The sequence below is a fragment of the Littorina saxatilis genome, linkage group LG3 (genome assembly GCF_037325665.1).
Source record: "Littorina saxatilis isolate snail1 linkage group LG3, US_GU_Lsax_2.0, whole genome shotgun sequence".
Lineage (NCBI taxonomy): Eukaryota > Metazoa > Mollusca > Gastropoda > Littorinimorpha > Littorinidae > Littorina > Littorina saxatilis.
In genome coordinates, this window is record NC_090247.1 from 3,959,098 (window position 1) to 3,986,146 (window position 27,049).

At 41.4% G+C, this 27,049-nt stretch overlaps 1 protein-coding gene and 1 long non-coding RNA gene across 2 annotated transcripts; one reads left to right on the forward strand and one right to left on the reverse strand.

The window, feature by feature from the left end:
• Positions 1 to 863: 863 nt before the first annotated feature.
• On the forward strand, positions 864 to 1,623 carry LOC138961419 (uncharacterized). Its single transcript, XR_011454177.1, has 2 exons — positions 864 to 1,081; positions 1,459 to 1,623. It is a non-coding gene; the product is annotated as an uncharacterized lncRNA (long non-coding RNA).
• Positions 1,624 to 4,035: 2,412 nt separating this feature from the next.
• On the reverse strand, positions 4,036 to 25,572 carry LOC138961418 (cysteine and histidine-rich domain-containing protein 1-like). Its single transcript, XM_070333039.1, has 9 exons — positions 25,385 to 25,572; positions 23,127 to 23,233; positions 19,923 to 20,003; positions 14,494 to 14,662; positions 13,661 to 13,719; positions 12,431 to 12,501; positions 10,248 to 10,350; positions 7,313 to 7,504; positions 4,036 to 4,249 (listed from the first exon to the last, which is right to left on the reverse strand). Exons 1-9 carry the CDS (start codon positions 25,449 to 25,451, stop codon positions 4,106 to 4,108), a joined length of 993 nt encoding a protein of 330 aa, XP_070189140.1. The 5' UTR covers positions 25,452 to 25,572; the 3' UTR covers positions 4,036 to 4,105.
• Positions 25,573 to 27,049: the final 1,477 nt, after the last annotated feature.

Genomic DNA, 27,049 nt, shown 5'->3' on the forward strand with positions numbered 1-27,049 from the left:
AGTTTAGTCTGAATCGCTCTACACACACACACACACACACACGCACACACACACACACGCACGCACATACACCACGACCCTCGTTTCGATTCCCCCTCGATGTTAAAATATTTAGTCAAAACTTGACTAAATATAAAAAGAATAGAGAAAAGCGCGTTATACTGGCTTTAATTCTCACTTTCTGTGCGTGAATGTGTCAGAGCGGCCGCGGGGTATGTTATTGACAAAGCTGTTGTCTTAGTGAAAAAATGCGGTGCGTTTGATTTCAGTCTGTGGGTTAGACAGATTGACTAAATGTATTAATCTCGCTTTACACGCCTTGTTTTTTAAAATTTCTTTTGATTCATTTTCTGAAATTACAAAACTTTCATAAAACATTCCAACTAGAAAATTGCCCTTCGGTCTTGCCGAACATTCATTACTAAGCCTGTATACCATTTTCCCCAAAACATGGAAATCCAAACTTTCTCAGTGCATAAAAAATAACTTTCAGGAAAACATAAAACAAAAAACATTATAGCATCCTGTTTCCGGAGCAATTATTTATTTAGGCTTCCTTTTGAAAATAAAACGCCGAGTGTACCAGGTTTCTGCCAAAAAAACTAAACAGCAATAAACTTAACATACACACACACACTTAAAACCTCATTGCCAATCATCACACATCATTTCTATACTTCAACATTTATTGAGAACGTTATTACACAAATGTTACCATATTTTGGGATAATAGAGAACTATTTTTCTGGACAGGGCTCAGTGTCTTTGCGCTGCTGATCAATGTAAACACCGCAGCTTGACCCTATGGTGTTCTTTCCTCACAGGTACCACTGTAGTGCTGATCAAAAGTCATTAAACAAGCAGATTCAAAACCTGTGGAACAACAATCGCATTATAAATTCTCGTATTATTATTATTATTAAAAGCATATCCAAGACTGACACACGAAAACTACAGAACACAAGCTGCAGATTGCAGTACTGGAAAAAAAAAAAATCAATTTAAAGCATTGTTTCCATAGAAACAAAAACAACTATAATGGTAGTGTCCTGTCCTTTCACCTTCTCTTTCTTGCTGTGATGTCATTAAAATAATGTGGGTCATGAAGACAAATTGGAAAAACAAAATGCAAAATATGATGTAACTGATACACCAGTTTTGTTTTTGATGTTCTCTTTCTTTCACCTCAACACAGGAGATAAATACTTGATACAAGCAAATTAACCATCACAGCTACATCAGTGCTTTCTTTGTCTGTTTTAAACAAATTCTTAATCTGTACTTCATCACATTTAAGTGATCGTTTTATCATGGTCTAAAACATTTCACCCACCTTACATCTCAACAAGGAATTACGTTTTCAAACAGCTTCACAAAATCAACTTCAGCACTTTCTCTAACACACTGTCCTGATCAACTAATGAGAGAAAACAAATCATTAACAATGAAATATGTCAGTAATCAACATCATAAATTAAAGCTCAAACATCTTTAAAGAAAAAAAGCTGGCGTACTGGAAGACTGAACTAAAACGCTCACATCAAAACAACAAACACAATACAAGGAACTCAACAACACTCAGGTAAGAGGGAAACTCTTTCAGCTAAAGCTTATTCGGAATGTTGACAACAAAAGTACAACCAACAGTCCAGCACTAAATTAAAATATTCTTTACAAAAAACTGAAAGCAAAAGTTAAGTGTTGAAGACATAAATGGCAAATCTGAAGAACAGCAAGCACCTATCTAGACACATGTCCTAAGGACAATTACCTACAACAACAAGATAATCCAAGACCAAATGAGAGAGTAACAGCACGATAATTCAAATTTGATTAAAATAAACACTTCAGCAACAACTCGTAGCTATTTCAATGCCATCTTGCGGAGATAACAAAGCTGTTATGAACATTATAACTTTGATACCAGTCACACGTTTTGTAAGATTCAAAGTCTTTTTTTTGGTTTTTTTTGTTTGTTTGCTTAACGCCCAGCCGACCATGAAGGGCCATATCAGGGCGGTGCTGCTTTGACATTTTAACGTGCGCCACACACAAGACAGAAGTCGCAGCACAGGCTTCATGTCTCACCCGGTCACATTATTCTGACACCGGACCAACCAGTCCTAGCACTAACCCCATCATGCCAGACGCCAGGCGGAGCAGCCACTAGATTGCCAATTTTAAAGTCTTAGGTATGACCCGGCCGGGGTTCAAACCCACGACCTCCCGATCACAGGGCAGACGCCTTACCACTAGGCCAACGGTGCCGGTATTCAAAGTCTACATGACATTTAGCCACATTGACACTATACTGGTAACATTTTGTTTCCACAACAGACAGGTCCTAACTGAGCAAACCCAGATCTATTTTCACATTTCATAACACGCAGACCTGTTTACCCTAAACCTGAGGCAAGAGTACTTTTTCAAAAAGTTAAGTGTATTTTTCAAAAAGTTGGTGTACTTTGCAAGCAAAGCCATATGGGCTAGGCAAAACGTACGCCGTGGGTGCAAACGTGTTTGTGTAAGAATAGCATGTCTTGTGAACATCTTCAGAATTTAACTCCTTCCGATACAACAGGGATAAAACAATTTTATTTACCTGTCAGTTTATAACATTATAACCAGTGTCTTCCAAGCAGATTGATAATGAAAAGATGAAGTTCGTGAAATAACATCTGCGGTTGACAGTGGCAAGTTCATTTTTACAATCATCTCAGAAAACATTGCTTCAGCACGGACTACAGCCTTTTCTTCTGGCAGGATTTGCTTTGCGGGAATGAACTTAATAATTCCTTGGCAGCTTTCAGCGGATTTCTTTGCAGCAACCTTGTCCATGTGAGTTTTGGAACTGCAGTGTCGTTCGATGTCATATTTCCCAGCATGGACAACGGAGAAATCTGATTTACAATACTTGCAGTGTGCATGACTTTTTCCCATAGTAGACTCCACAATTCCTGGCTCTTTCTTATATTTCTCCAAGAAAATCTGCTGCTTCTGCTGTTTAGACTTGGTACAGTCATCCGAAACTGGCACATTTTACCGCTTCATTTTGCCACGATTGTCCAGACGATCGCACGTGCCAACAACTGAACAAGGTTTCCACAGCTGAAGACTCGCTGTCATGGTTATCTCCCTTCGACCGAAACCGGTATCAGTTGTACCATCCCGTAATCAGCACACCAACACCGGAAAACGTATTCTAGACTTTTTCTTATGCGTATTTTGTGCGTGTGTCGCGTATTTGCGTACTGATAATAATTTGGCGTACAAAATACGCCCAAATCGTACTGGTAAACAGGTCTGAACACAGTTTGTAACAAACCCGTCAATAAAATGCTATTCTCTCGCCCTGTCCTGCTAGAATCATACAAATGAGTACAAATATCAAACGTAAACCCTATCTATTAACTCTCCGGCCTATTCATTGCACATGCAGATAAATGAAAACAATCGAACAGGAGGAGGTAAGAAATACAGCAAAATTCCCTTTTCACTACCCCCCGCCCCCCCTCTCAAACAAGGGGATGGGTGGGAAATACTAAACTACAAAGCATCCAGTGACCCAAGGAGGGCCAGTGCAAAAGGTTCAGGGGGGTTTCAAGGGGTATTTAAAGGGAGGTTCCCTCCACACACAAAAAAACAGATGTAAAAAGAGAGGGATTGAGTCTTTAAATGAAGATTAATTTTAATGAAACACTATGAACAGAAAATCTAGAAAAAGGCGGTCTTAAAATTGCTGATATCTTTTAATAGGAGTCCTCAAATGGCGGGATAAAAACGGCCATACACGTAAAATTCCACTTGTGCAAAAAAACGAGTGTACGTGGGAGTTTCAGCCCACGAACGCAGAAGAAGAAGAAGAAGAAGAAGTCCTAAACTGACGCCCTTAAAAAAGAGGTTCTTCAGTATTATAGCAAAAGGATTTGTTCAACCCCTACTCAGTTATGACCAGTGGCTTACGTTGGAGACAACAGGACTCTCAGGAAGTACATCCAATGAAACCAAAGGGAAGGGGAGGGGGGGGGGGGGGGGGGGAGGGGGGGGGGGGGGGGTTAAAGGGAAGTTCTCCTGAGATGGCAAAATGGCCAAAAGAGTTTTGTCTTCAGTTGTGCTCAGTGGCGTTGGATACGACAGGGCTCTCTGGAGGAATCTCCAAGGACGGCCAGTGGAAAGGTTCCGCCTTCTTCATGTTGATCTCCACCTTGGTGCCCAGCAGCTTCACCTCGCTCTCTTCCGGACGTATCACCTGGTGACAAGAACAGGTAAAAATGTAAATACAAAAGGACACATTAGAATGGTCGAAGAGGAGGACATAAGGAAAAACACACACATTAACAGCCTGCTAACGTTTTCAAAATTTAAAAATCAAGAACATTTCAACAAGTCGCGTAATGCGAAATTACTACATTTAGTCAAGTTGTCGAACTCACGGAATGAAACTGAACGCACTGCACTTTTTCACCAAGACAATACAGCTTCGTCAATCCCCTGCACATGTAAAACGCAGTGAAATTGTCAGTATAGCGTGGTAGCGGTTGCATTCAGCAGGATCGCGCGCTTTTCTTTATCTCTATTCTTTTTAACTTTCTGAGCTTGTTTTTAATCCAAACATAACATATCTATATGTTTTTGGAATCAGGAACCGACATAAAATAAGATTAAAAAAAAAATTAAATCGATTTTGGAAAGTTAAATTTAATCATAATTTTCATATTTTTAATTTTCAGAGCCTGTTTTTAATTTGAATATAACATATTTATATGTTTTGGGAATCAGAAAATAATGAAAAATCAGATGAAATGGTTTTTGGATCGTTTTATAAAAAAATAATTTTAATTACAATTTTCAGATTTTTAATAACCAAAGTCATTATTTAATTGCTAAGCCTCCAAGCTGATATGCAATACCAGAGTCCGGGCTTCGTCGAAAATTGCTTAGCCAAAATTCCAATAAATTTCATTGAAAAATGAGGGTGTGACAGTGCCGCCTCAACTTTTACAAAAAGCCGGATATGACGTCATGAAAGACATTAATCGAAAAAATGAAAAAAAGGTCTGGGGATATTACTCTCAGGAACTCTCATGTAAAATTTTTATAAAGATCGGTCCAGTAGTTTACTCTGAATCGCTCTACACACACACACACACACACACAGAGACACCACAACCCTCGTCGCGATTCCCCCTCTATGTTAAAACATTTAGTCAAAACTTGACTAAATGTAAAAATCAACAAGTCGCGTTGGCGAAATTACTACATTTAGTCAAGCTGTGGAATTCACAGAATGAAACTGAACGCACTGCATTTTTTCACAATGACCGTAGTCCGCCGCTTGTGCAAAACGGAGTGAAACTGATGAGCCTGTTCAGCGCGGTAGTGGTTTTGCTGTGCTGCATAGTGCTGCTTTTCTGTACCTCTCTTCGTTTTAACTTTCTGAGCGTGTTTTTAATCCAAACATATCATATCTATATGTTTTTGGAATCAGGAACCGACAAGGAATAAGATAAAATTGTTTTTAAATCGATTTCGGAAATTTAATTTTGATCATAATTTTTATATTTTTAATTTTCAGAGCTTGTTTTTAATCCAAATATAACATATTTATATGTTTTTGGAATCAAGAAATGATGTAAAATAAGATGAACGTAAATTTGGATCGTTTTATATTAAAAAATAAAATTATTACAATTTTCAGATTTTTAATGACCAAAGTCATAAATTAATTTTTAAGCCACCAGGCTGAAATGCAATACCGAAGTCCGGCCTTCGTCGAAGATTGCTTTGCCAAAATTTCATTTACAAAAATTTCAATCAATTTGATTGAAAAATGAGGGTGTGACAGTGCCGCCTCACCGTCGCGATATAACCTTGAATGGTTGAAAACGACATTAAACACCAAATAAAGAAAGCAGTGCTGCCTCAACTTTTACGAAAAGCCGGATATGACGTCATAAAAGTATTTATCGAAAAAAAGAAAAAAACGTCCAGGGATATCATTCCCAGGAACTCTGTCAAATTTCATAAAGATCGGTCCAGTAGTTTACTCTGAATCGCTCTACACACACACACAGACACACACAGAGACACCACAACCCTCGTCGCGATTCCCCCTCTACGTTAAAACATTTAGTCAAAACTTGACTAAATGTAAAAAGGAAAGTTTACTGAATGTTTACTTGAAAAAAACAGAAGAAAATAACATGCAACGCTCACTAACTGATGGACTGTCAACTTTCCAAACTTTAGCATAGAAAAAGGAAAGTTGATGAGGAGTGCTGCTACTGCAGATTCAAAATCAAGTGAAGTGTGTCACTTTCCAAAATCAAACATAATTACAGTGAAACCTACTTAAGACCTAACAAATCTGAAATGATCAGATCCGAACTTGGAGGGAATCTTAAAATAGAGGTAGATTAAAAAAGGTTGTGAAAAAGAAATCTGAGAAAAAAACCGGGTCTTCAAAAACAGAAAAAACGTATTTGGCGAGAATCCTCGTACAAATTCAATACTCTGCACTTGTATAAAAGTAAATGCATGAATACAACACAAATATTTATGAGATAAAAGTATAACCCTAATGAACTATGATGTAACGTCAAAACTGGAGCATGTCAAGACCCAAAATTATGACAAAGCACATTGATTCAATGTGGACAAGCCGCTTGCATCTCTCAGGTTGCATGTATGCTGGAACACATTGCTTCCCTAATGCCAAAGACAATGTAGACCTTCCAGGTAACCTTGTGCGTGGGCATTCTAGCATTTTCAGAGCATATTTGTGAGCATTCTAGCATTTTCAGAGCATATTTGTGAGCATTCTAGCATTTTCAGAGCATATTTGTGAGCATTCTAGCATTTTCAGAGCATATTTGTGAGCATTCTAGCATTTTCAGAGCATATTTGTGAGCATTCTAGCATTTTCAGAGCATATTTGTGAGCATTCTAGCATTTTCAGAGCATATGTGTGTGCATTCTAGCATTTTCAGAGCATATTTGTGAGCATTCTAGCATTTTCAGAGCATATTTGTGAGCATTCTAGCATTTTTAGAGCATATTTGTGAGCATTCTAGCATTTTCAGAGCATATTTGTGAGTATTTCTGGCAAAGAAACTCTTTCATAAGCAAAGAAATGTTGACACATTTCATGTGAACCACTTACATCTCTCAGGTTGTATGTATGTTGGAACACACTGCTTCCCTTGCCAAAGACAATGTAGACCTTCCAGGCAAACTAGTGCGTGGGTATTCTAGCATGTGTAGGCATTCCTCGCAAAGAAACTCTTTGACAAATTTCATGCGAACAACTTACATCTTTCAGGTTGTATGTATGTTGGAACACACTGCTTCCCTTGCCAAAGACGATGTAGACGTTCAAGGCGACCCTGTTAGCCTCGAAATACGATTTCTCCGGGTCAGCCATTTTGGCGAATATAGACACGCACACATTGGGTCCGGTCTGGTGCCAGTCTACTCGACACTTGGCCTCGGCTGCTTGCTGTTCCTGGAACACACCACAAAATAATAATTAAGTAGATGTGCAACGCCAAGGCACTGCATACCCCAGCGAAAGACAAACCTCTCTCTCTCTCTCTCTCTCTCTCTCTCTCTCTCTCAAACACACACACACACGAACACACACACACACACACAAGTTGCACACGGCACGTACACACATACACACTCACTCACACGCACTCACTCACTCTCTCACACACACTTCACTGTACACACAAAACACACCGCCATACGCACATATAGACAGACGGACATACACACCTTTACAAACAAACACACATACACACACACATACACTTACGCACACGCACAAACACAAACCAACCCACCCACTCTCTCTCTCTCTCTCTCTCTCTCTCTCTCTCTCTCTTTATCTCTTATACAAACAGACACACACCCACACAAACACACACACACACACACACACACACATGTACATACGCACGCATGTACGCACGCACACACCCACAGACACAGACACACACACACATTGACTCACACTGACAAATCTCATACACACAATACACACACTCATACGCACATACACGGTTGGCCTAGTGGTAAGGCGTCCGCCCTGTGATCGGGAGGTCGTGGGTTCGAACCCAGGCCGGGTCATACCTAAGACTTTAAAATTGGCAATCTAGTGGGTGCCGGCTCCGTCTGGCGGCTGGCATTATGGGGTTAGTGCATGCTAGGACTGGTTGGTCCGGTGTCAGAATAATGTGACTGGGTGAGACATGAAGCCTGTGCTGCGACTTCTGCCTTTTGTGTGGCGCACGTTATATCTCAAAGCAGCACCGCCCTGATATGGCCCTTCGTGGTCGGCTGGGCGTTGAGCAAACAAACAAACAAATACGCACATAGACAGTCGGACACACACACCTTTACAAACAAACACAATCATATACACACTCATACACACACAAACATACACACAAACTCATGCACACACACATTCACACCTACACACACACACACACACTCTCTCTCTCTCTCTCAAACACACACACACACACACACACACACACCAAGTCACACACACACACACACACACACACACACTCACTCACACGCACTCACTCACTCTCTAACAAAAAAACTTCATACACACAAAACACACACCCATACGCACATATGGACATGCACACCTTTACAAACAAGCACACATACACTTACACACATACACTTATGCCCACACACACACTTACACACACACGAGTACAGACTCATGCACGCGTGCGCACGCACACACACACACACACAAATACACACACACACACACACACACACACACACACACACACACAGTAACACTAACACATGTGCACAAAATGAACACAAACACACACACTGCGCGAGAGAGAAAGACTTCAGGGAGGCATGACGTCATGATGCATTAATTGACGTCAAAGACTTTCGACCGTGACGTATTCTTTTTACGCGAGCTTTATCCATAGACTTGGAAACTACGGAATTTCTACCCGTCCAAATCGGCCTGGGGTGGCGTTTGCTGAAAAAATGGGGGCGCCTATTTTACCCAGCGTATTTTTGTTAGTATGGTCCCCATTTTTGGTGAACTTCCATCTCCAACTGTAGCACGTAGCCGGGCACAACGAATCCTTCTTTATCATGTATTATTCGGTGTGCACATTTCTCAAATCGATTACAGTATAGCGTTCACGGGATACCTCCAGCTTCGCTGGGATAATAATACGAGAATTTATAACGCGCACATATCTCTCCACAAGGCGACTCAAGGCGCACAGTACAAAATATGAGAGAGCCCTGAAATGCAGGCGCTCGGCCCAGAAGGGACAGCACTCTATATTTCGGGGGAAGCATGCTGGGTATTTTCGTGTTTCTATAACCCACCAAACTCTGACATGGATTACAGGATCTTTTCTGTGAGCACTTGGTCTTGTGCTTGCGTGTACAGACGAAGGGGGTTAAGTCACTAGACAAAGTTTGTGCTGAAGTTCTCACATATACACACTTGATTACGAAACCTATACTAAATGCTGCATGCATTAACATGTGTGTGCACACACACACACACACACACACACACACACACACACAGACACACACACACACACACACACGTCCACAAACTCACACATATCAGGCTATAAGTAAGACAATGATTTAAAATAAAACAATGAAATGTGTGCTCGTTGACAAAGATATTCAGAACACAGTTTTTATAACTGCAATTTCAGCTACATGCACACCACCTAATGATTCCTAACAAAACGTATATTGCACACAATACTCAAACATTTCTGTATAATTTCGGTAAAAATAGCATACAATCAAAATTACTTCCAGAACACAATAGCACTACACGAATACCCATACGCCGATAGTGGTACCCCCTTTGTAAGACCAGACACAATCTTACAAGGGGGGGGGGGGGGGGTGATACAAGAAATACAGGTTCATTTACAGACATTGTAAACTAAAATCGGATAAAGTAGGGTCTTAAAAAGGCCGACTTCCTCTGTAAAAATAGCAAACTTGTTAGAATGAACAGTGTCTGGACATTCATGATTACCTCCCTTCCGTTGAACAGTCAAGACTCAATTCTATAACAATGGTTTCAAAGACTGAGCTGCACAAAGATTTAACACACACACACACACACACATTCACACACACACACATCCATACACATTCACACACACATTCACACATACACACAATGACACACTCACACAACTATTTTATACCTTGCTCTTCACCCAGACATGTTTGCCTTCCGCGCAGCCCTCCTGATTCAAGAAGTTGTCAAAGTCTGATGTCTTGCGATTACAGCAGGTCCAGTACTTCATTCTGTAAATGAATAAATCAATATTCTTCTTCTTCGTCGTTCGCTATTAAATCAATATGAAAATGGAAGCACTTGAGTTCCCTTTGTTGTTGGTAACACACTGATACCTTCAAAGAGAGACCCCTATGATGGGAGTACTCCCTTTAACTCATTGTCTCCCAGGTACGAATATATCCATGCCCACTCATATGGCTCTATCTGACCAGGTACGGATATATCCGCTCAGGCTGTTAGCTTCAGTCGCTTCCTGTAATGTCGATCTAACATCTGATACACAGTTACTACTATTCACTCCCCTTTCTCAACCAGGGGGGGGGGGGGGGGGGGGGGGGGGGGGGGAATACTAAACTACAAAGCATACTATGACCCAAGGAGGGCCAGTGCAAAAGGTTCAGGGGGATTTCAAAGGGTATTTAAAGGGAGGTTCCCCCCACAAAAAACCAGATAGCTCTATCTGACCAGGTACGGATATATCCGCTGAGACTGTTAGCTTCAGTCGCTTCCTGTAACGTCCATCTAACGTCTGCATTCCAGTGTGTTGATACACAGTGCAGACCTGGGAACCCTTGTTTTGCACTTTGAGTATTCTCAAACAAACTTGGTGTATTTTCAGAAAAATGAGCGTACTCCGCACAGCATTTGAGTGTCTATGATTCAAACATGCTTCACACGCGTCCGTCGCACAGTTAATTAAGTTTACCAATAGATTTAAAACAAATGCTTCTATCAATGTTTACTCACAAAAACTGTAATCATGTGTCAAAATAGTGAATCGGCTTCGGGATACGCTTTTGAAGAAAAGTAGTGATGGAATTTTTCTCGTCGTATTATTTTTCAACTGTGCGTACTGATCGTATTCTAGACAATCATGCGTACAAAATACAGCGAAATCGTATGGGTTCACAGGTCTGACAGTGTCTACACAGTTACTACAATTCTGAGTGACCTGCTGCAGCACAGCTGGTCTCGGCTGAAAAAAAGCTTGGTCAACATAGGTGGGGTAGAAAGTGTTAAAGATGCACCTATGATGAGACTACACTTCCCTTTAATGATCAATCAATATGAGGCTCATATTGATTGATCATTAAAGGGAAGTGTCGTCTCATCATAGGTTTGAGTGACATGTAATGATGCCCCTTTGATGAGAGTACACCCCCCTTTAACAGACACCTCCTGTTGTGCCTCAGTCTATTATTTCTACCAACATATATACCTGTCACCACAGGCCACCTGCAATGTAGGAGTTTTTTGGGTGTTCTTTCCTTGCAGGTATCACAGTACAATTTGTCACTTTCATCATACACACACTACCGTACTTTCCGGGTCATAAGGCGCGACTTTTTTCCTCGAGTTTGACCCCTGGGTATGGTATAACGAAGCGCCTAATCCGTGTATGAAATACGAAAAAAATCAAAGAGACCGCCTGAGTACCAGTCAAACAACTTGTGATAATGCATGTTTCAGCTACTAGGTACTACCCTGGCCAAGTTTCCTCTCAAGACATCAAAGAGACCGCCCCATAGGTTAAACTGGTCACTGACCCCGGTGCAGGAAGTGTTTCCTCTCTCAGATCTATGACAGGGGAACCACCTCTCATAGCAAAAACTGGGTCATTGACCCCTGGGAAGAAGGTCAGTGTCTAAACAAGGCAACCCAGCTATCACAATGGACCTGCCTTTGATCTCGCCGCACACACAGTGCACCAGCACCGGTATACTTTTTTAATTTTGGTGCGCCCTATCGGCCGTCTGCGCCCAATGGGTGACTGGAATACAATTTTTTTTTAAAAGAGGGGGGTGCGCCTTATGCGCTGTAGCGCCTTGTAACCCGGAAAGTACGGTACTTTTCTTCATATCAAGAGTTTATGGAGAGCCTGGATAACCCTTAACAGTTGCAACACATTTGTGTTAATTGAATTCCCACAACAATGATCAGATTCCAACCTACATTTGGAAAAACTAAGTATGTGTACAAAAACACATGATAAAATAAATCCACTCATTTTTATTTATTTTTTTATTTTTATTTGCTAACACAACAAATTCTAACAGAAAAGCAGTGAGGAGAACCTGTGCAACATACCCTTCATGGAATATAGGAACACCAGGGTGATGTAGACAGGTCTTGTCGTTGGTTTCAGGGCCCTCGTACACCTGTAGGAGAAAGAGAAAGATGTTTCAATTAAGTTTGGGGATATAGCTCAGTTGGTAGCGCGCTGGATTTGTATTCAGTTGGCCGCTGTCAGCGTGAGTTCGATCCCAGGTTCGGCGGAAATTTATTTCAGAGTCAACTTTGTGTGCAGACTCTCTTCGGTGTCCGAACTCCCCCCCGTGTACACTACATTGGGTGTGCACGTTAAAGATCCCACGATTGACAAAAGGGTCTTTCCTGGCAAAATTGCTTAGGCACATTTAATAATTGTCAACCTATACCCGTGTGACTTGGAATAATAGGCCGCGAAAGGTAAATATGCGCCGAAATGGCTGCAATCTACTGGCCGTATAAAATTTCATCTCACACGGCATCACTGCAGAGCGCCTAGAACTGTACCCACGGAATATGCGCGATATAAGCCTCATTGATTGATTGATTGATTGTTTCACTTGTTAACTTTCCAAAGGACTCAATGTATCTGAAGCTAAATACCACTGGTTCATAGATCAGGAATGCAAGTTTTCTCTACCACACCACTGAAGGTCTCTGAATCCCTGCAAGAGGGGTATATAAAGATGTGGGTGAGCCGAGTTTTCAAATAGATAGCAACTAGGATGCCACATTCCCCAGGATGACATGACATTGCTGCCCCTTACATGTCACTCAAACCTTATGGAGAACGGTCTGGGACATTATTATTATTATTATTGTGATCATTTTTATGCGCCTAATCTAGATATAGCCCTAGGCGCTTACATATTAATTTCTGCCGTTTGAAAGGTGAAAGGTGGCTGACCTGGCACAGACATATCCTCGCACAAACCCAGTGTAAACAACAACTGCTAGGGAATAACAAAAAAAAGGTATAACAAAAACAAATTTGCCAAAATTCTTCTTGGGACGGAAATCCGTCTGGGACAGAAGAACTCCAACCCCTGACTTAAGCGCACGAGAAAGTTAGCACACGAACGGGAGACAGCAGAAAATACCCCATACACTCGGCGTATGCTGCCTGAATGGCAGGGTAAAAACAGTCATAAACGTACAAAAATTCACTCATGCAAAAACATGAGTGAACGTGGGAGTTTCAGCCCATACACGAAGAAGAAGAAGAAGATTTATTGTGCAAGTTGCACCAACTGATCATCGAGTACTTACACATTTGCAGGCACTGTTCTTGCACTGAGTTCCTATTGCTACATCTTTTCCTTCCGTCTCTGCAACACAATCATGGTTGAAATTCATCAATCTCTGCCCAATGCTGTGGCTGGAATGACACATTCACCACAAGATGAACATCAATCTCTGCCCAATGCAGTGGCTGGAATGACACATTCACCACAAAATGAACATCAATCTCTGCCCAATGCTGTGGCTGGAATGACACATTCACCACAAGATGAACATCAATCTCTGCCCAATGCTGTGGCTGGAATGACACATTCACCACAAAATGAACATCAATCTCTGCCCAATGCTGTGGCTGGAATGACACATTCACCACAAAATGAACATCAATCTCTGCCCAATGCTGTGGCTGGAATGACACATTCACCACAAAATGAACATCAATCTCTGCCCAATGCTGTGGCTGGAATGACACATTCACCACAAAATGAACATCAATCTCTGCCCAATGCTGTGGCTGGAATGACACATTCACCACAAAATGAACACTTCCTTCAATGTTTTAGCTACATTAACAAGCATTCTCATTTCTGTCACTTCTTATATACAACACCTGAGGAAATAAAAATAATGCTTCGAGAATGAAGTTTGTCTTGGCTTCTTATTTAGACATTTAGATAAGCAGTGGAAAATAACATGTTAGCTTAAGGTTACCACCAGGCTGTATAAATATATATGTGTGTCACCATTGTATCTGCGCCTTGAATGACCCTGTAGTGAGATATGTGCGCGTTATAAATTCTCGTATTATTATTATTATCTATAAAATATAATTAATACTGCTAATCAGTGACCCCATTTACCATTACTTCCTGCATCCGCTTGTCCTTCCAATTTCAGCTTCTCAAGTTGTGTTCTGAGACTGGTGGCGACAGTGGCCTTCAAACGCTGCATGGGTTCAGCAGACGATGGCCGTTCACTGGGGGCCACTGGCTTAGGTAGTTTCTGCCTGGGTGGCTCCACAACTATATCCTGCAAGCAGAAAACATGACTCCGTTGATTAACGAGGAAATTCCAATGTAGAGAGAGATATCTGCATGCCCAGCTGGAAGAAAAACATTAACAACAACATCATAGTCACAACATTCATAAGCCCTTGGCTGGATGAGCTTTGAATGCCTGTTATTCTCCCCTCTGCTTCTTTCCACCTGTAACTTGAAGGGGTGTTAATCTTTGATAATCACCCAGCAACTGAAAGATAACCTCCCAGGAACAAGCTTGAATGCCCCATAGCTCTGGGGCAGAGCATTACACAGCCAGTTTTTCAGGACCACTTTTTTTTTGGCGATTTACTTTGGTTCCGAACGCTCAAATTATGTATATAAATATATATATTCTTCTACAACACACACATATTGCGTTTAGATTAACAAAAGCACGCTTGAATACATACATCAATATAAAATCCATGAGTTTCGGTTGTTTTCTGAATTGAAATCCACAACCTATAAAAGAGCGCAACCGTAAAGTATGAAAGTAGCGGCCCTTGCTTCCCATTTTTAATATCCACTGAGCTTCGGCATGAAACCTCTACATCTCCTACATATTACAGGGATTGTGATATCAAATAACCAAAGGGAAGTAAGCACTCTATATATATATATGCATACGACATGTGTAATGGAGTAAGCGAGAGTTATAGTAACTTATACAGAATCTTTCTCCTGGCACCTGTCAGAATAAGCATTGAAATGAACAAGCGACTTTCATCCTTATTACAGGGATTGTGATAGCCTGAAATGTCCGACCTTTTTTTTTTTTTTTTTTTTTTTTTTTTCCTTTTATTGTTACATGTTTGTCTACCATAATTTACCATTATTATTTTGACATTATTTCAAATTTGTTATATTAAAATCGTCCGCCAAATTTCATTTGCTTTTAAGAGTACGCTTATAAGCCTAGCTTGTTGTGCTCCATGTTCCTTATTTCATGTATGCGGTAATAGTACCAATGGAATTTATTGAATAAACTTGTTTAAACCAAATGTCCATCCTTTTCAGCATCTGGTCAGTAAAAATCTTGCAACATGGGGATTGAAATCAGCAGCAGGTCATAACTACCTGTTGATCAATGTTGTTCCCAGGCCTCAGCCTTGGGTCACTGACGCATACTTTTTTTGATCTGACGCACGGGTCTGACTCCTGGCAAGTCGAATGTCCAATAGTTTTGACATGTAGGAGCTACGTCTTCTGGTCATCATTTTTTCTACGAAGCAGATAAAGCCAGGTCACTTGCATATATATATATACATATTTTCAAATCAAGTTCCACTGACCTTTTGTTCTCTGAGGCTGGGAACAACACTGGATGATATTTTGTTTGACTGGTTTCTTCTTGACAGATTTAATGCAATTTTGTTTTGGATTGTGTCTGCTTGACGTTAAGAGCCTACCAGTTTTGTGAGTGCCAGGATTCAAATTGACAGAGTTATACCGTAAAACCTGCATCCAGCGGACCCTTAATTCGGCGGACACCTTTGCATAACGGACACTTCAAGTGAGGACGGATGTATTTTACACTCAAAAACACCTTAAAAGAGCGGACACCTCAAAGGCGCGGACGCGGACACTCTTTTTTGGTCCCGATTTGGTTCGTTACCTGTCAACAACGGTCCGCCATCTTGGTTCTGCAAATTCTCGCTGGCGATGTGAACGCGCGAGAAGCTTATTTTGTAAGCCAACGACAGCACTTGAAAGATTGATTTTTTGTATGGTGCACGCTCATTGGTCGATGCCGTGAATTAAACTGAACTCACAAACAAAAACAAGTTAGGGTTTCTACTTTCTGTACTGTGGTGCATCTTCGTCTCATCCTTCGTCGATCGCGGTCTCATCATGTCAAAACGGAAATTTCTGACTTAAGAAGAAAGAGTCGATGTGATAAAGAAATTGAACGGCGAACTCTTCGAGTGGTTTTCGAGAGCTCGATCAAAGAATATTCCCGTGAATGGCCCATTGCTTCAGATAAGAAACCGATTGCACCTCTTTCTCTCTCTCGCTCGTTCTCTCTCTCGCTCGTCCTCTCTCTCTCTCGCTCAGTCGTTCTCTCTCTCTCTCTCTCGGTCGTTCTCTCTCTCTCTCTTGCTCGTTCTCGCTATCGCTCGTTCTCCGTTCTCTCTCTCTCTCTCGCTCAGTCGTTCTCTCTCTCGCTCAGTCTCTCTCTCTCTCTCTCTCTCTCTCTCGCTCGTTCTCTCTCTCGCTCGTTCTCCGTTCACCCTGAAATGCTGACAGCTGTCATGAACTTGAGTAGCATTCTGAAGATGTGCGTCTGAACCAAGCCAGACTGATTCTGGTTTTGTACATACATGTTGCATGTTGAACTTGTTTTCTTTGTCACTTTCTGTATGACTACATGTAATGCACAGTTTAGAATAAAACTATTTGGCTGTGTTTTTTCTTCCCAAAAAATGTCTGCGCATTCATATTCAAAAGAAAGGACACCTTTGTACAAAGGACAGTGGCAAGGTTCCCCAAGGGTGTCCTTTGCTCGCAGGTTTTACGGTACTGGTGTCAATCATTGTTATAATCAATATCACCGTACACAGTGATGGCACTAATATTTTTTTTAAAAAGGTAAGCTGGTCATTGGAACCAGTAAGAGTCCTTCTTCGTCTTCTTCTTCTGCGTTCGTGGGCTGAAACTCCCACGTACACTCGTGTTTTTTGCACGAGTGGAATTTTACGTGTATGACCGTTTTTACCCCGCCATTAAGGCAGCCATACGCCGCTTTTGGAGGAAGCATGCTGGATATTTTCGTGTTTCTATAACCCACCGAACTCTGACATGGATTACAGGATCTTTCCCGCACTTGGTCTTGTGCTTGCGTGTACACACGAAGGGGGATAAGCCACTAGCAGGTCTGCACATAAGTTGACCTGGCAGATCGGAAAAATCTACACACTTAACCCACCAGGCGGCCGCGACCGGAATTCGAACCCTCGACCTTCCGATTAAGAGGCCGACATCTTACCACCCCGCCACAGCACCCGTCCAGTAAGAGTCCAACTCAGAGTACTGGTTTTTACATTTAGTCAAGTTTTGACTAAATGTTTTAACATAGAGAGAGAATCGCGACGAGGGTCGTGGTGTATGTGTGTCTGTGTGTGTAGAGCGATTCAGAGTAAACTACTGGACCGATCTTTATGAAATTTTTTATGAGAGTTCCTGGGTATGATATCCCCAGGCGTTTTTTTCATTTTTTTTTCATGTCTTTGATGACGTCATATCCGGCATTTTGTAAAAGTTGAGGCGGCACTGTCACACTCTCATGTTTCAATGAAATTGATTGAAATTTTGGCCAAGCAATCTTCGACGAAGGCCGGACTTTGGGATTGCATTTCAGCTTGGAGGCTTAAAAATTAATTAATTAATGACTTTGGTCATTAAAAATCTGAAAATTGTAATAAAATTATTTTTTTTATAAAACGATCCAACATTACGTTCATCTTATTCTTCATCATTTTCTGATTCCAAAAACATATAAATATGTTATATTCGGATTAAAAACAAGCTCTGAAAAAATATAAAAATTATGATTAAACTAAAATTTCCGAAATTGATTTAAAAACAACTTCATCTTATTCCTTGTCCGTTCCTGATTCCAAAAACATATAGATATGATATGATTGGATTAAAAACACTTTCACAAAGTTAAAAAGAATAGAGATATAGAAAAGCGTGCTTAATCCTTCTCAGCGCAACCGCTACCACGCTTTTCTGGATTGTTAATTTCACTGCCTTTGCCACGAGCGGTGGACAGACGATGCTACGAGTGTAAGGTCTTGCGGGAAAAAAAATGCAATTCATTCAGTTTCATTCTGTGAGTTCGACTGAGCTTGACTAAATGTATTTTCGCCTTACGCGACTTGTGTTGTTTTACCAGCGAAAAAAACGGTAGTTCTAAAAATCAACCGGAAAGTTATACCGGCAGCCGATTATTTTCCGTTATTTTCTCATTGCAACCGGTAAAATACCGGTTAACGCCAATACTGTGTACAGGGTAGAAGATCGACACGTACAGCTGCACAAGCTGGGAGAACAGCACACTCAGCTTGGCTCCCCACCGACGCTTGCTCTACCTAGAGTGTCCCGCTTAGACCCTCAACTTAAGTGCTGTTCACATGGCAGACTTGCCACCAACTTGTGACCAACTTTAGTCCTTTGAAAATCGCTCCCGAGTCGCTGAGACCGAATCGGGGAAAAGTCTGCCATGTGAACAGCCCCAGTGACTCGCGCCAGACTCCAAAACCCAGTTGAGCACTGCCCGACTCAGCTGTGACAAGCAAACGACTTGCGCCAGACTTTTCTTATCGCATGTACTGATTGGTTAGCTGTATAGCCACTGAGTTAAATATAGACATAAACATTTCTGTGGCTCCAGCATTCCCTTCGCCGGAAAACAACATGGTCAACCGGACAAACCCGAAAGGCTAAGTCTGGCGAGACTCGCCGCTTAAAACTAGTTTGCGCTGTTCACATGGGCAGCGGTTTTTAATTGACTTGCCGCTGACTAAACTCGCTTCAAAGATGGTGACAAGTTGGTTGCCAGTCTGCCGTGTGAACAGCACTTTACACTAACAGCACTTTATTCTTGCTTTTTGAAAGCACATTTTTTGCCGATACATGATTTCAAGAGTGCTTATGTCAATATGATGCCCGCTTTTGGAAGTTCTCTGAGGCCTTTCACAAAACATCATGTTCATATCATAGATTAGCTCTCATTGGTACAGATATGGTCAACAAAAATTCTAAAAAGTATCGTCGGTATGCATGGAAACAAATAACAGGGAACCACTCTTTTCATGTTTAGTGCATCGCAAGACCCCCTAGCTAGGCCCGCCGTGAAGTTTTGGGAGCCCTGACGTCAACAATATACTTACAAAATTCATGTGCCGCTAACTCAGAAAGTGGATGAACATCAACTGCACAATCTTATACTACTCAGAGAAATTGCTTTAGCCCAACACATTTTTTAACTGTTAAAATCATCTTAGAATATCTAAACTATTTCAACTGTTAAAAACATCTTAGAATACCAGAAATAAAATCGGTAACTGGTGAAACACATCTTTTCACATCTCTACTAAGACTTCTGACAGTTTCTTCCCCTGACAATTATATTAACACTGCTTATGTTTCATTTCTCTTTTGAATATTTACTTTGCACTCAAAAAGTCCTTGAAGCTCCTTATAGGTATTATTACTATTAACACAGCCAAACCAAAAAAACATACCTCTTCACCAACATTTTCGTCTTTTGCTGGCTTTTCTGGTTCAGGAGGTTTGACGTTGCTGTGTGAACCTGTTGTGCAGCCCTGAAATGCAGATCAAAACAGTCTTAGTCACAACAGTGATGTCATTTGGCATCAGAACCTGTTCAAACGTATTTTAAATCGCTGATAATTTTCCTGTCATTTCAGCAGATCTACTGAACCATTCTCACAGAGGGAGAGAGGTGACCGACTTTAACGCGATCTCTGAGTTCTACATTGGTGAAATCAAGAAATTACCCAAAACAATAAGATACTCAGATATATAGGGGGAAAAGGTCATACAGTTAACACTTTCTACCCCACCTATGCTGACCAAGTGTTTTTCAGTCGAGACCAGCTAGCTGTGCTGCAGCAGGTCACTCAGAATTCTAGTAACAGTGTATCTACTGTGTATCAACACGCTGGAATGCAGGCGTTAGATCGACGTTACAGGAAGCGACTGAAACTAACAGTCTGAGCGGATATATATCCTCACCTGGTCAGATAGAACCATGAGTGGGTACGGATATATGGGAGACAATGAGTTAAGACTGACTCCTTGCAGTACAAGTCAAATCTTGTACATTGTGTACCATTCTCACAAATGTACAGGGTTCCACATCACGTAGAATTAAGGGTAAAATACCCTTTGACCCTCCAAATCACGTACGAGATGCTCTCTGAAGAGGTATAAATATGTAACTGTTTTCTTCCAAAGAGGTAAAAAAAACGTACGAGTCAAACGCTGAAAGGATACAGACTTTGCTAGTTTACAAGCAACAGCACGCAGGCCGCCTGCTCTACTGAGACCACTAAAGTACACGCCGTGTTCGTGCCACTCCTCTGTCGACACTGACACGCCGTGAAGCAGAGGTTGCCTCCCTTGTCCTCAAACTGCACGATATCTTTAAACTGATCATCTCGATGGCACTGTTCGCTTAAGCCTATCCGGTGCTGTCGCCTGCTCAAAAAAATGCCTCGCAAAACGAAAACTGAGTAAACTTTCAAAGAAACATTCATCAATTCAGACAGTTCATCATTTTAATTTTACAACCCAAAGAAAATTACACGAAAACTCGCGACATAATAGAAAAAGAGGTATCCATTGAAGTAAAAAAGAAGGGCAAAGCCCATACGACTCACATGCTTGACCTTGACAGCAATGGCATCATACACTAAGAACTGCTTTACACATTTTTCCTACCAAAATACATGTGACCTTGACCCAAGGTCAAGGTCATCCAAGGTCATGCAACACAAAGCTGTTAATTCAAGACATAGGAAGTACAATGGTGCTTATTGGCTCTTTCTACCATGAGATATGGTCACTTTTAGTGGTTCACTACCTTATTTTGGTCACATTTCATAAGGGTCAAAGTGACCTTGACCATGATCATATGTGACCAAATGTGTCTCATGATGAAAGCATAACATGTGCCCCACATAATTTTTAAGTTTGAAACAGTTATCTTCCATAGTTCAGAGTCAAGGTCACTTCAAAATATGTATACAATCCAACTTTGAAGAGCTCCTGTGACCTTGACCTTGAAGCAAGGTAAACCAAACTGGTATCAAAAGATGGGGCTTACTTTGCCCTATATATCATATATAGGTGAGGTATTGAATCTCAAAAACTTCAGAGAAAATGGGAAAAATGTGAAAAATAGCTGTTTTTTAGGCAACATTTATGGCCCCTGCGACCTTGACCTTGAAGCAAGGTCAAGATGCTATGTATATTTTTTGGGGCCTTGTCATCATACACCATCTTGCCAAATTTGGTACTGATAGACTGAATAGTGTCCAAGAAATATCCAACGTTAAAGTTTTCCGGACGTCCGGACGGACGGACGACTCGGGTGAGTACATAGACTCACTTTTGCTTCGCATGTGAGTCAAAAAGAAAGAAAAAAAAGACTTGAATGCATTGATACATTACATGTATTGTCACAACGTCAAAGGTGATAACTACCAGACAGGCAATCATATGAGAAAAAAATGTATACACCGATTGTCACTCATACCCTGTGAACAATCTGGAAGGGGTATAAAAACCCTTGACTTTTGGGGTTGTGTGGAACCCTGATGTATCACGGTGCTTCTTTTTTTCAGAACCTAGTAGTACTTGTGAACAGTAGCAACCTAGCATCCTAATGGGGCTGTATGTTTTTCCAGGCATAGTTATCTGCCTGATACAGTGGAACCCCCATTCCAAGAACTCAACACATTTAAAAAGCCGGTCTTCAAAAGGAGGGAGTCTGGAAATGGAAGTAAATTTACAAAGGTAATCATGAGCAGATAACCTGAAAAGGCAAAGTCTTAAAAAACAGTAAGTCTTAAAGTATAGGGTGTGGTGGGATGTAGTGTCAGGGAGTACTTAAAGTATAGGGTGTGGTGGGATGTAGTGTCAGAGAGTACTTAAAGTATAAGGGTGTGGTGGGATGTTGTGTCAGGGAGTACTTAAAGTATAAGGGTGTGGTGGGATGTAGTGTCAGGGAGTACTTAAAGTATAAGGGTGTGGTGGGATGTAGTGTCAGGGAGTACTTAAAGTATAAGGGTGTGGTGGGATGTAGTGTAAAGTATAAGGGTGTGGTGGGATGTAGTGTAAAGTATAAGGGTGTGGTGGGATGTAGTGTCAGGGAGTACTAAATAAAAGGTTTTACTGGAACTTCAGATTTTTAAAAAGGGAGCATCAACTGATAATGATATGGTTGTGAATTGAGACATTGAGACAAAGCTAGCTGGTACCTTCACTGATGGTTGTGAATTGAGACATTGAGACAAAGCTGCTACCTTCTTTTTCTGCATTCATGGGCTCAAACTCTTACGTTCACTCGTGGTTTTACACAAGTGGATTTTTATGTGTATGACCGTCTTTACCCCACCATTTTGGCAGCCATACGCCGCTTTCGGAGGAAGCATGCTGGGTATTTTCGTGTTTCTATAACCCACCGAACTCTGACATGGATTACAGGATCTTTTCCGTGCGAGCTTGGTCTTGAGCTTGCGTGTACACACGAAGGGGGATAAGGCACCAGCAGGTCTGCACATAAGTTGACCCGGGAGATCGGAAAAATCTCCACCCTTAACCCACCAGGCGACAGCGGCCGGGATTCGAACTTACGACCTTCCGTTTGGGAGGCCGGCGTCTTACCACCACGTCACTGTGCACGTCTAGCTGGTACTTACCTTAAAGTTGAGGAATTCTGTGAAGTCGGTGCTGCGTTTCTTGCAACAGGACCAGCCTTTGAGAGCATCATGGAACACAGGCTGACCAGGGTGATACTGACAGGAGGCTGCAAAAATATCATACCATACTTGAAATGTATTATTACAATTAATAGCACTTTGAGAACTGTACACAAACAGACAGCAGGGATGTTGCTACAAATTCATACCTATAGGACAAATGTCCTGAGTTCTTCAGCATCAATAGGACATTTGACCGCTTTCAGAAAGTTTAATAGGACATTATGAATTTGCGCATGGAATTGTTCCAAAGTCATGCGCCCACACACACACGCACACACACATACACCCACACACCCACGCGCGTGAGCTGTAGAACACACACATAATATAGTAAATACATCAACACAGTGTGCGTATAATGTTGTATTTGTTTAGTTTCAAAGAAACCACAAAAAAGAAACCAACATGAACAACCGGCTCTTACTTTGATTACAAACTGCATGATTTGGATACAAGTTGAAAAACAAAATTATCGGTTTGATCTAATGCTGATCTTTTGCAGGCTTTAGTTTTTTTTCAGCGGCATAATTCAGTGCTCCGTCTTGTATTGAAAACAAAAGCAGACGACAAATTTAGTCAGTTGGAGTTGTCTCCCGTACTCCTGTAGCATGCACTGATCTAAACATAATCCACTATTTTTAGATCAGTGCGCTGCACCGAGACGGTTATACCCAAACGGCGCATACCGCAAACGGTTCGGGAATTCCCGACAAAAGAAAAGATCCGCACGCGACACTGGCAACATCAGTGTCAGCTGAACACGAGACTCGAGAGCGTTCGGTCTTTTAGAAGATTTGTATCTTGAAATGAAAATTAACGAATATCGCGCTGTCCGAAGGAATGGAGTACATATCGGACAATGACCACGCTCAGGCTAAAACGATAGGAGCGGCAATGTGAATCGGACATTTGGGGATTTTCATCGTTATATGTCCGATGTCCGACGCCTAACGACATCCCTGAGACAGTTTTGAAACTGAACGTTTTATCAAATAGTAAAACACACACCCACTCCACACCAGGTAATCTTTAACTTTAGCGTGTTAAATTCATAGCTCAGAATCCAGTGACATTCTTTACTTATTTTTGATACAAGTCCATGTAAGCAAACCCGGGGTCAGGCTATCTCCAATTAGGTGGCGGGGCGACCATCCCCAACTCGGCGGGTCCCCAGGCGGCGGATAGGGGGCGTCCCTTAGAAGGGATTGCAGCGATATAAGTCGGGCTTGCCCGGACGAATAAGCTGTCCTGGACCAACTGGCAGTGTTCCTATCAGAGCAGGGTGGTGAACAGGTGGCACTGTTGACTCGTAAATACCCTATGTGCTCATACGGGTTCATCACGCGGGTAAGAGGTGCGTTAAAACCTCTGCTAAGGACAGGTCCCTGACCAGGAGCTAAGGGTGGGGTAACCCCGACAGAAACCTCTTGTGCTGAAGTCGGCGGTACTGAGCGAGACAGCGCACTTTAACGGATCACAGTACCACGCACACCATCGCCATGAATACATGTAAGTGCAAGCCAAAGAACTGTTGTCGTGAAATTAATTGACGGATTGAGCTCCAAACTTAAGAATAATTAATTATTTTGGTTGTTCAATCGACGAAAATGCACCGAAAATGGCGTACGTTGTCAACCATGGGACATCATTTACGAAAGAGTTGTCTCCCTTGTCCGCTCAAACGGATAATTCCTTCTTTGACCCATGTAAACGAAATGCATTCGTACAGTTCAAAGGGATCTAAAATGACTTGTTATAATGTTAATGTTATGAATATGATTACAAGTGTAGATTCTACACATTTGGAGATTTTAATGCCTCTGAATTATGAGCTATGATTATGAATTTAACACGCTAAAGTTCAAGATTACCCCACACCCACTGAAACACAGGGAATCAAAGGATCCACTCTTACTTTTTAACTAAATTTAAGTCACACACTTGGTAAATATATATATTATCTCAACGGAAATCAGATTATGGGGATTCGCAGTGACACTGACAAGGATCTGGCCATCTGCCTCATATTACAGTGTACGCCATGATTTCCTTCATGAAAGCCACTGAATAGTCCCACTGGTGTGTGTGTGTGTGTGTCACTGTGTGTGCAAGAGAGCTGAGAGGGAGAGGGAGAGAGAGAGAGAGGGAGAATCAGAGATTCGAGAGCACACACACACGTGTGAAGATCTACTCACTGTCTGTGTTTTGTTCTGGGTCGAACTTTATTCCGCAGCCTTTATTGTAGCACTGTAAAGTAGCCATCTTGATATCAAGTCCGATTTCCAGCGAAGTAACTCCGAGTTCTGGAAACTTCGACAATCGCTTCTTTCACGTCTGAATTTTCCTCTGTTACCACGCGCGCCCTCAATGGTTCAAGGGAGGCTACTACAACAACTAAATCCTGCAATCCACCGAGCCAACGGGGATACACTCGCAGGAGACAAATCTGAACACCGAAACGATCACAAATACATGGTGTGACACGACCTCAAGTATGGTATAGCTTATTTGATAACCTCTTGCACTTGAATTTGCTCCTTTATATTAAACAAAACAAAACAAAAGCAAAATCTACGCTTTTATTGCTCTGTATTCCTATCCGAAAATCGATTCAATACACGTACTGTAACAGCAGCTGAGCCGGGCCTACGTGCAGCTGTGGACTAGAGGACCAGACCACTGAACACATCCCCCAGCGAAGCACCATCTTTGAGAGTCGGAGAAAACTGACTGTGTGGCCACTGAACATTTAAAAATAAATACACCTGTAATTTATAATAAATACACCTGTATTTAATAAAAAAAATACACCTGTAATTAATAAAAAAAATACACCTGTAATTAATAATGATACTTATTGTATACGTTTAAGAAATAAATACAGCTGTATTTATCATTAAATACAGGTGTATTTATTTTAAATTACAGCTGTAATAGTTATGAGCCAAACGGCTTTCCATACTAAACTGCTGTCTCCCTTCACTGCAAGCTGCCAGTACAGACGGAGGAAAGGAAGACCTGGAGAAGACGGCATCATTCGTCTCGCTGTCCGGGCTCCTGGGCAAGGCGTCAAAGCAAGCTATAATATGATGAACTCCTTTCCCGGCGAATTGCATCAGTGTAGTTTCACACGTGCAAGCCGCTGTAACGCGTTCAGCTTTTCGGCCCCGGCATTCAGCCTCTTTCTGATTCGATATGATTATATACTCGAGCCGCTGACATTTTGTTTCCTGGTCAAATTAACTGAGAAGTACACTTATTTAAGGAAGGAAAGCATGTCAATTTATTGCAAGTGAAGGAAATTTGTGGTGAAATTTAATAGATTTCACCCCAAAACTAGATTTCTTTGAAAACGTGCACCGCCGAGTGTCACGTCCCTTCAATCAGAAGGGAAGGACTTTTAGGACATCTAAGTTTAAATACAAAATGTTGGTTCAACGAATTTGACCCCATGAATGTAAAGTAGCGCCTAAGGTCCATCATCAGACCCTACTATGGAAGGGAGAGGGGCTTTTCAGTGTGGATTTTATACTGAGCCGCGGAAAGCAGAATGCTGGGAGAAAGCTGAACGCGTTACACCGGCCGGTGTCACGATTTCATCTTTCGCCTGTGTACATATTTCCCCCTCGACATATATGATATAATACTCAAGACTGAAATGTTGTTTGCTGGTAAAATCAAGAAGTGAAATTTTTATTTTTTTATTTTTTTTATTTATATTTTTTTATTTTTGTTCATTCTCTTTCTGCTTTTCCCGACGCTTGTTCCTTCTCCCATGCCAGTATCGGGAAGTGAAATTATTTATGGACGAAAAGCATGTCAGTTTTTTGCATGTGAAGAAAATTGGTGGTAAAATTTAA

Excerpts from the sequence above, each read along its gene's own strand:
- LOC138961418 (XM_070333039.1), bottom strand. The coding sequence starts at position 25,451 with ATGGCTACTTTACAGTGCTACAATAAAGGCTGCGGAATAAAGTTCGAC. Across the intron at positions 20,004-23,126 it reads CAGAATTCCTCAACTTTAAG|GGCTGCACAACAGGTTCACA; the intron begins GTAAGTACCAGC and ends TCTGCATTTCAG. Across the intron at positions 12,502-13,660 it reads AGAACAGTGCCTGCAAATGT|GTGTACGAGGGCCCTGAAAC; the intron begins GTAAGTACTCGA and ends TTTCTCCTACAG.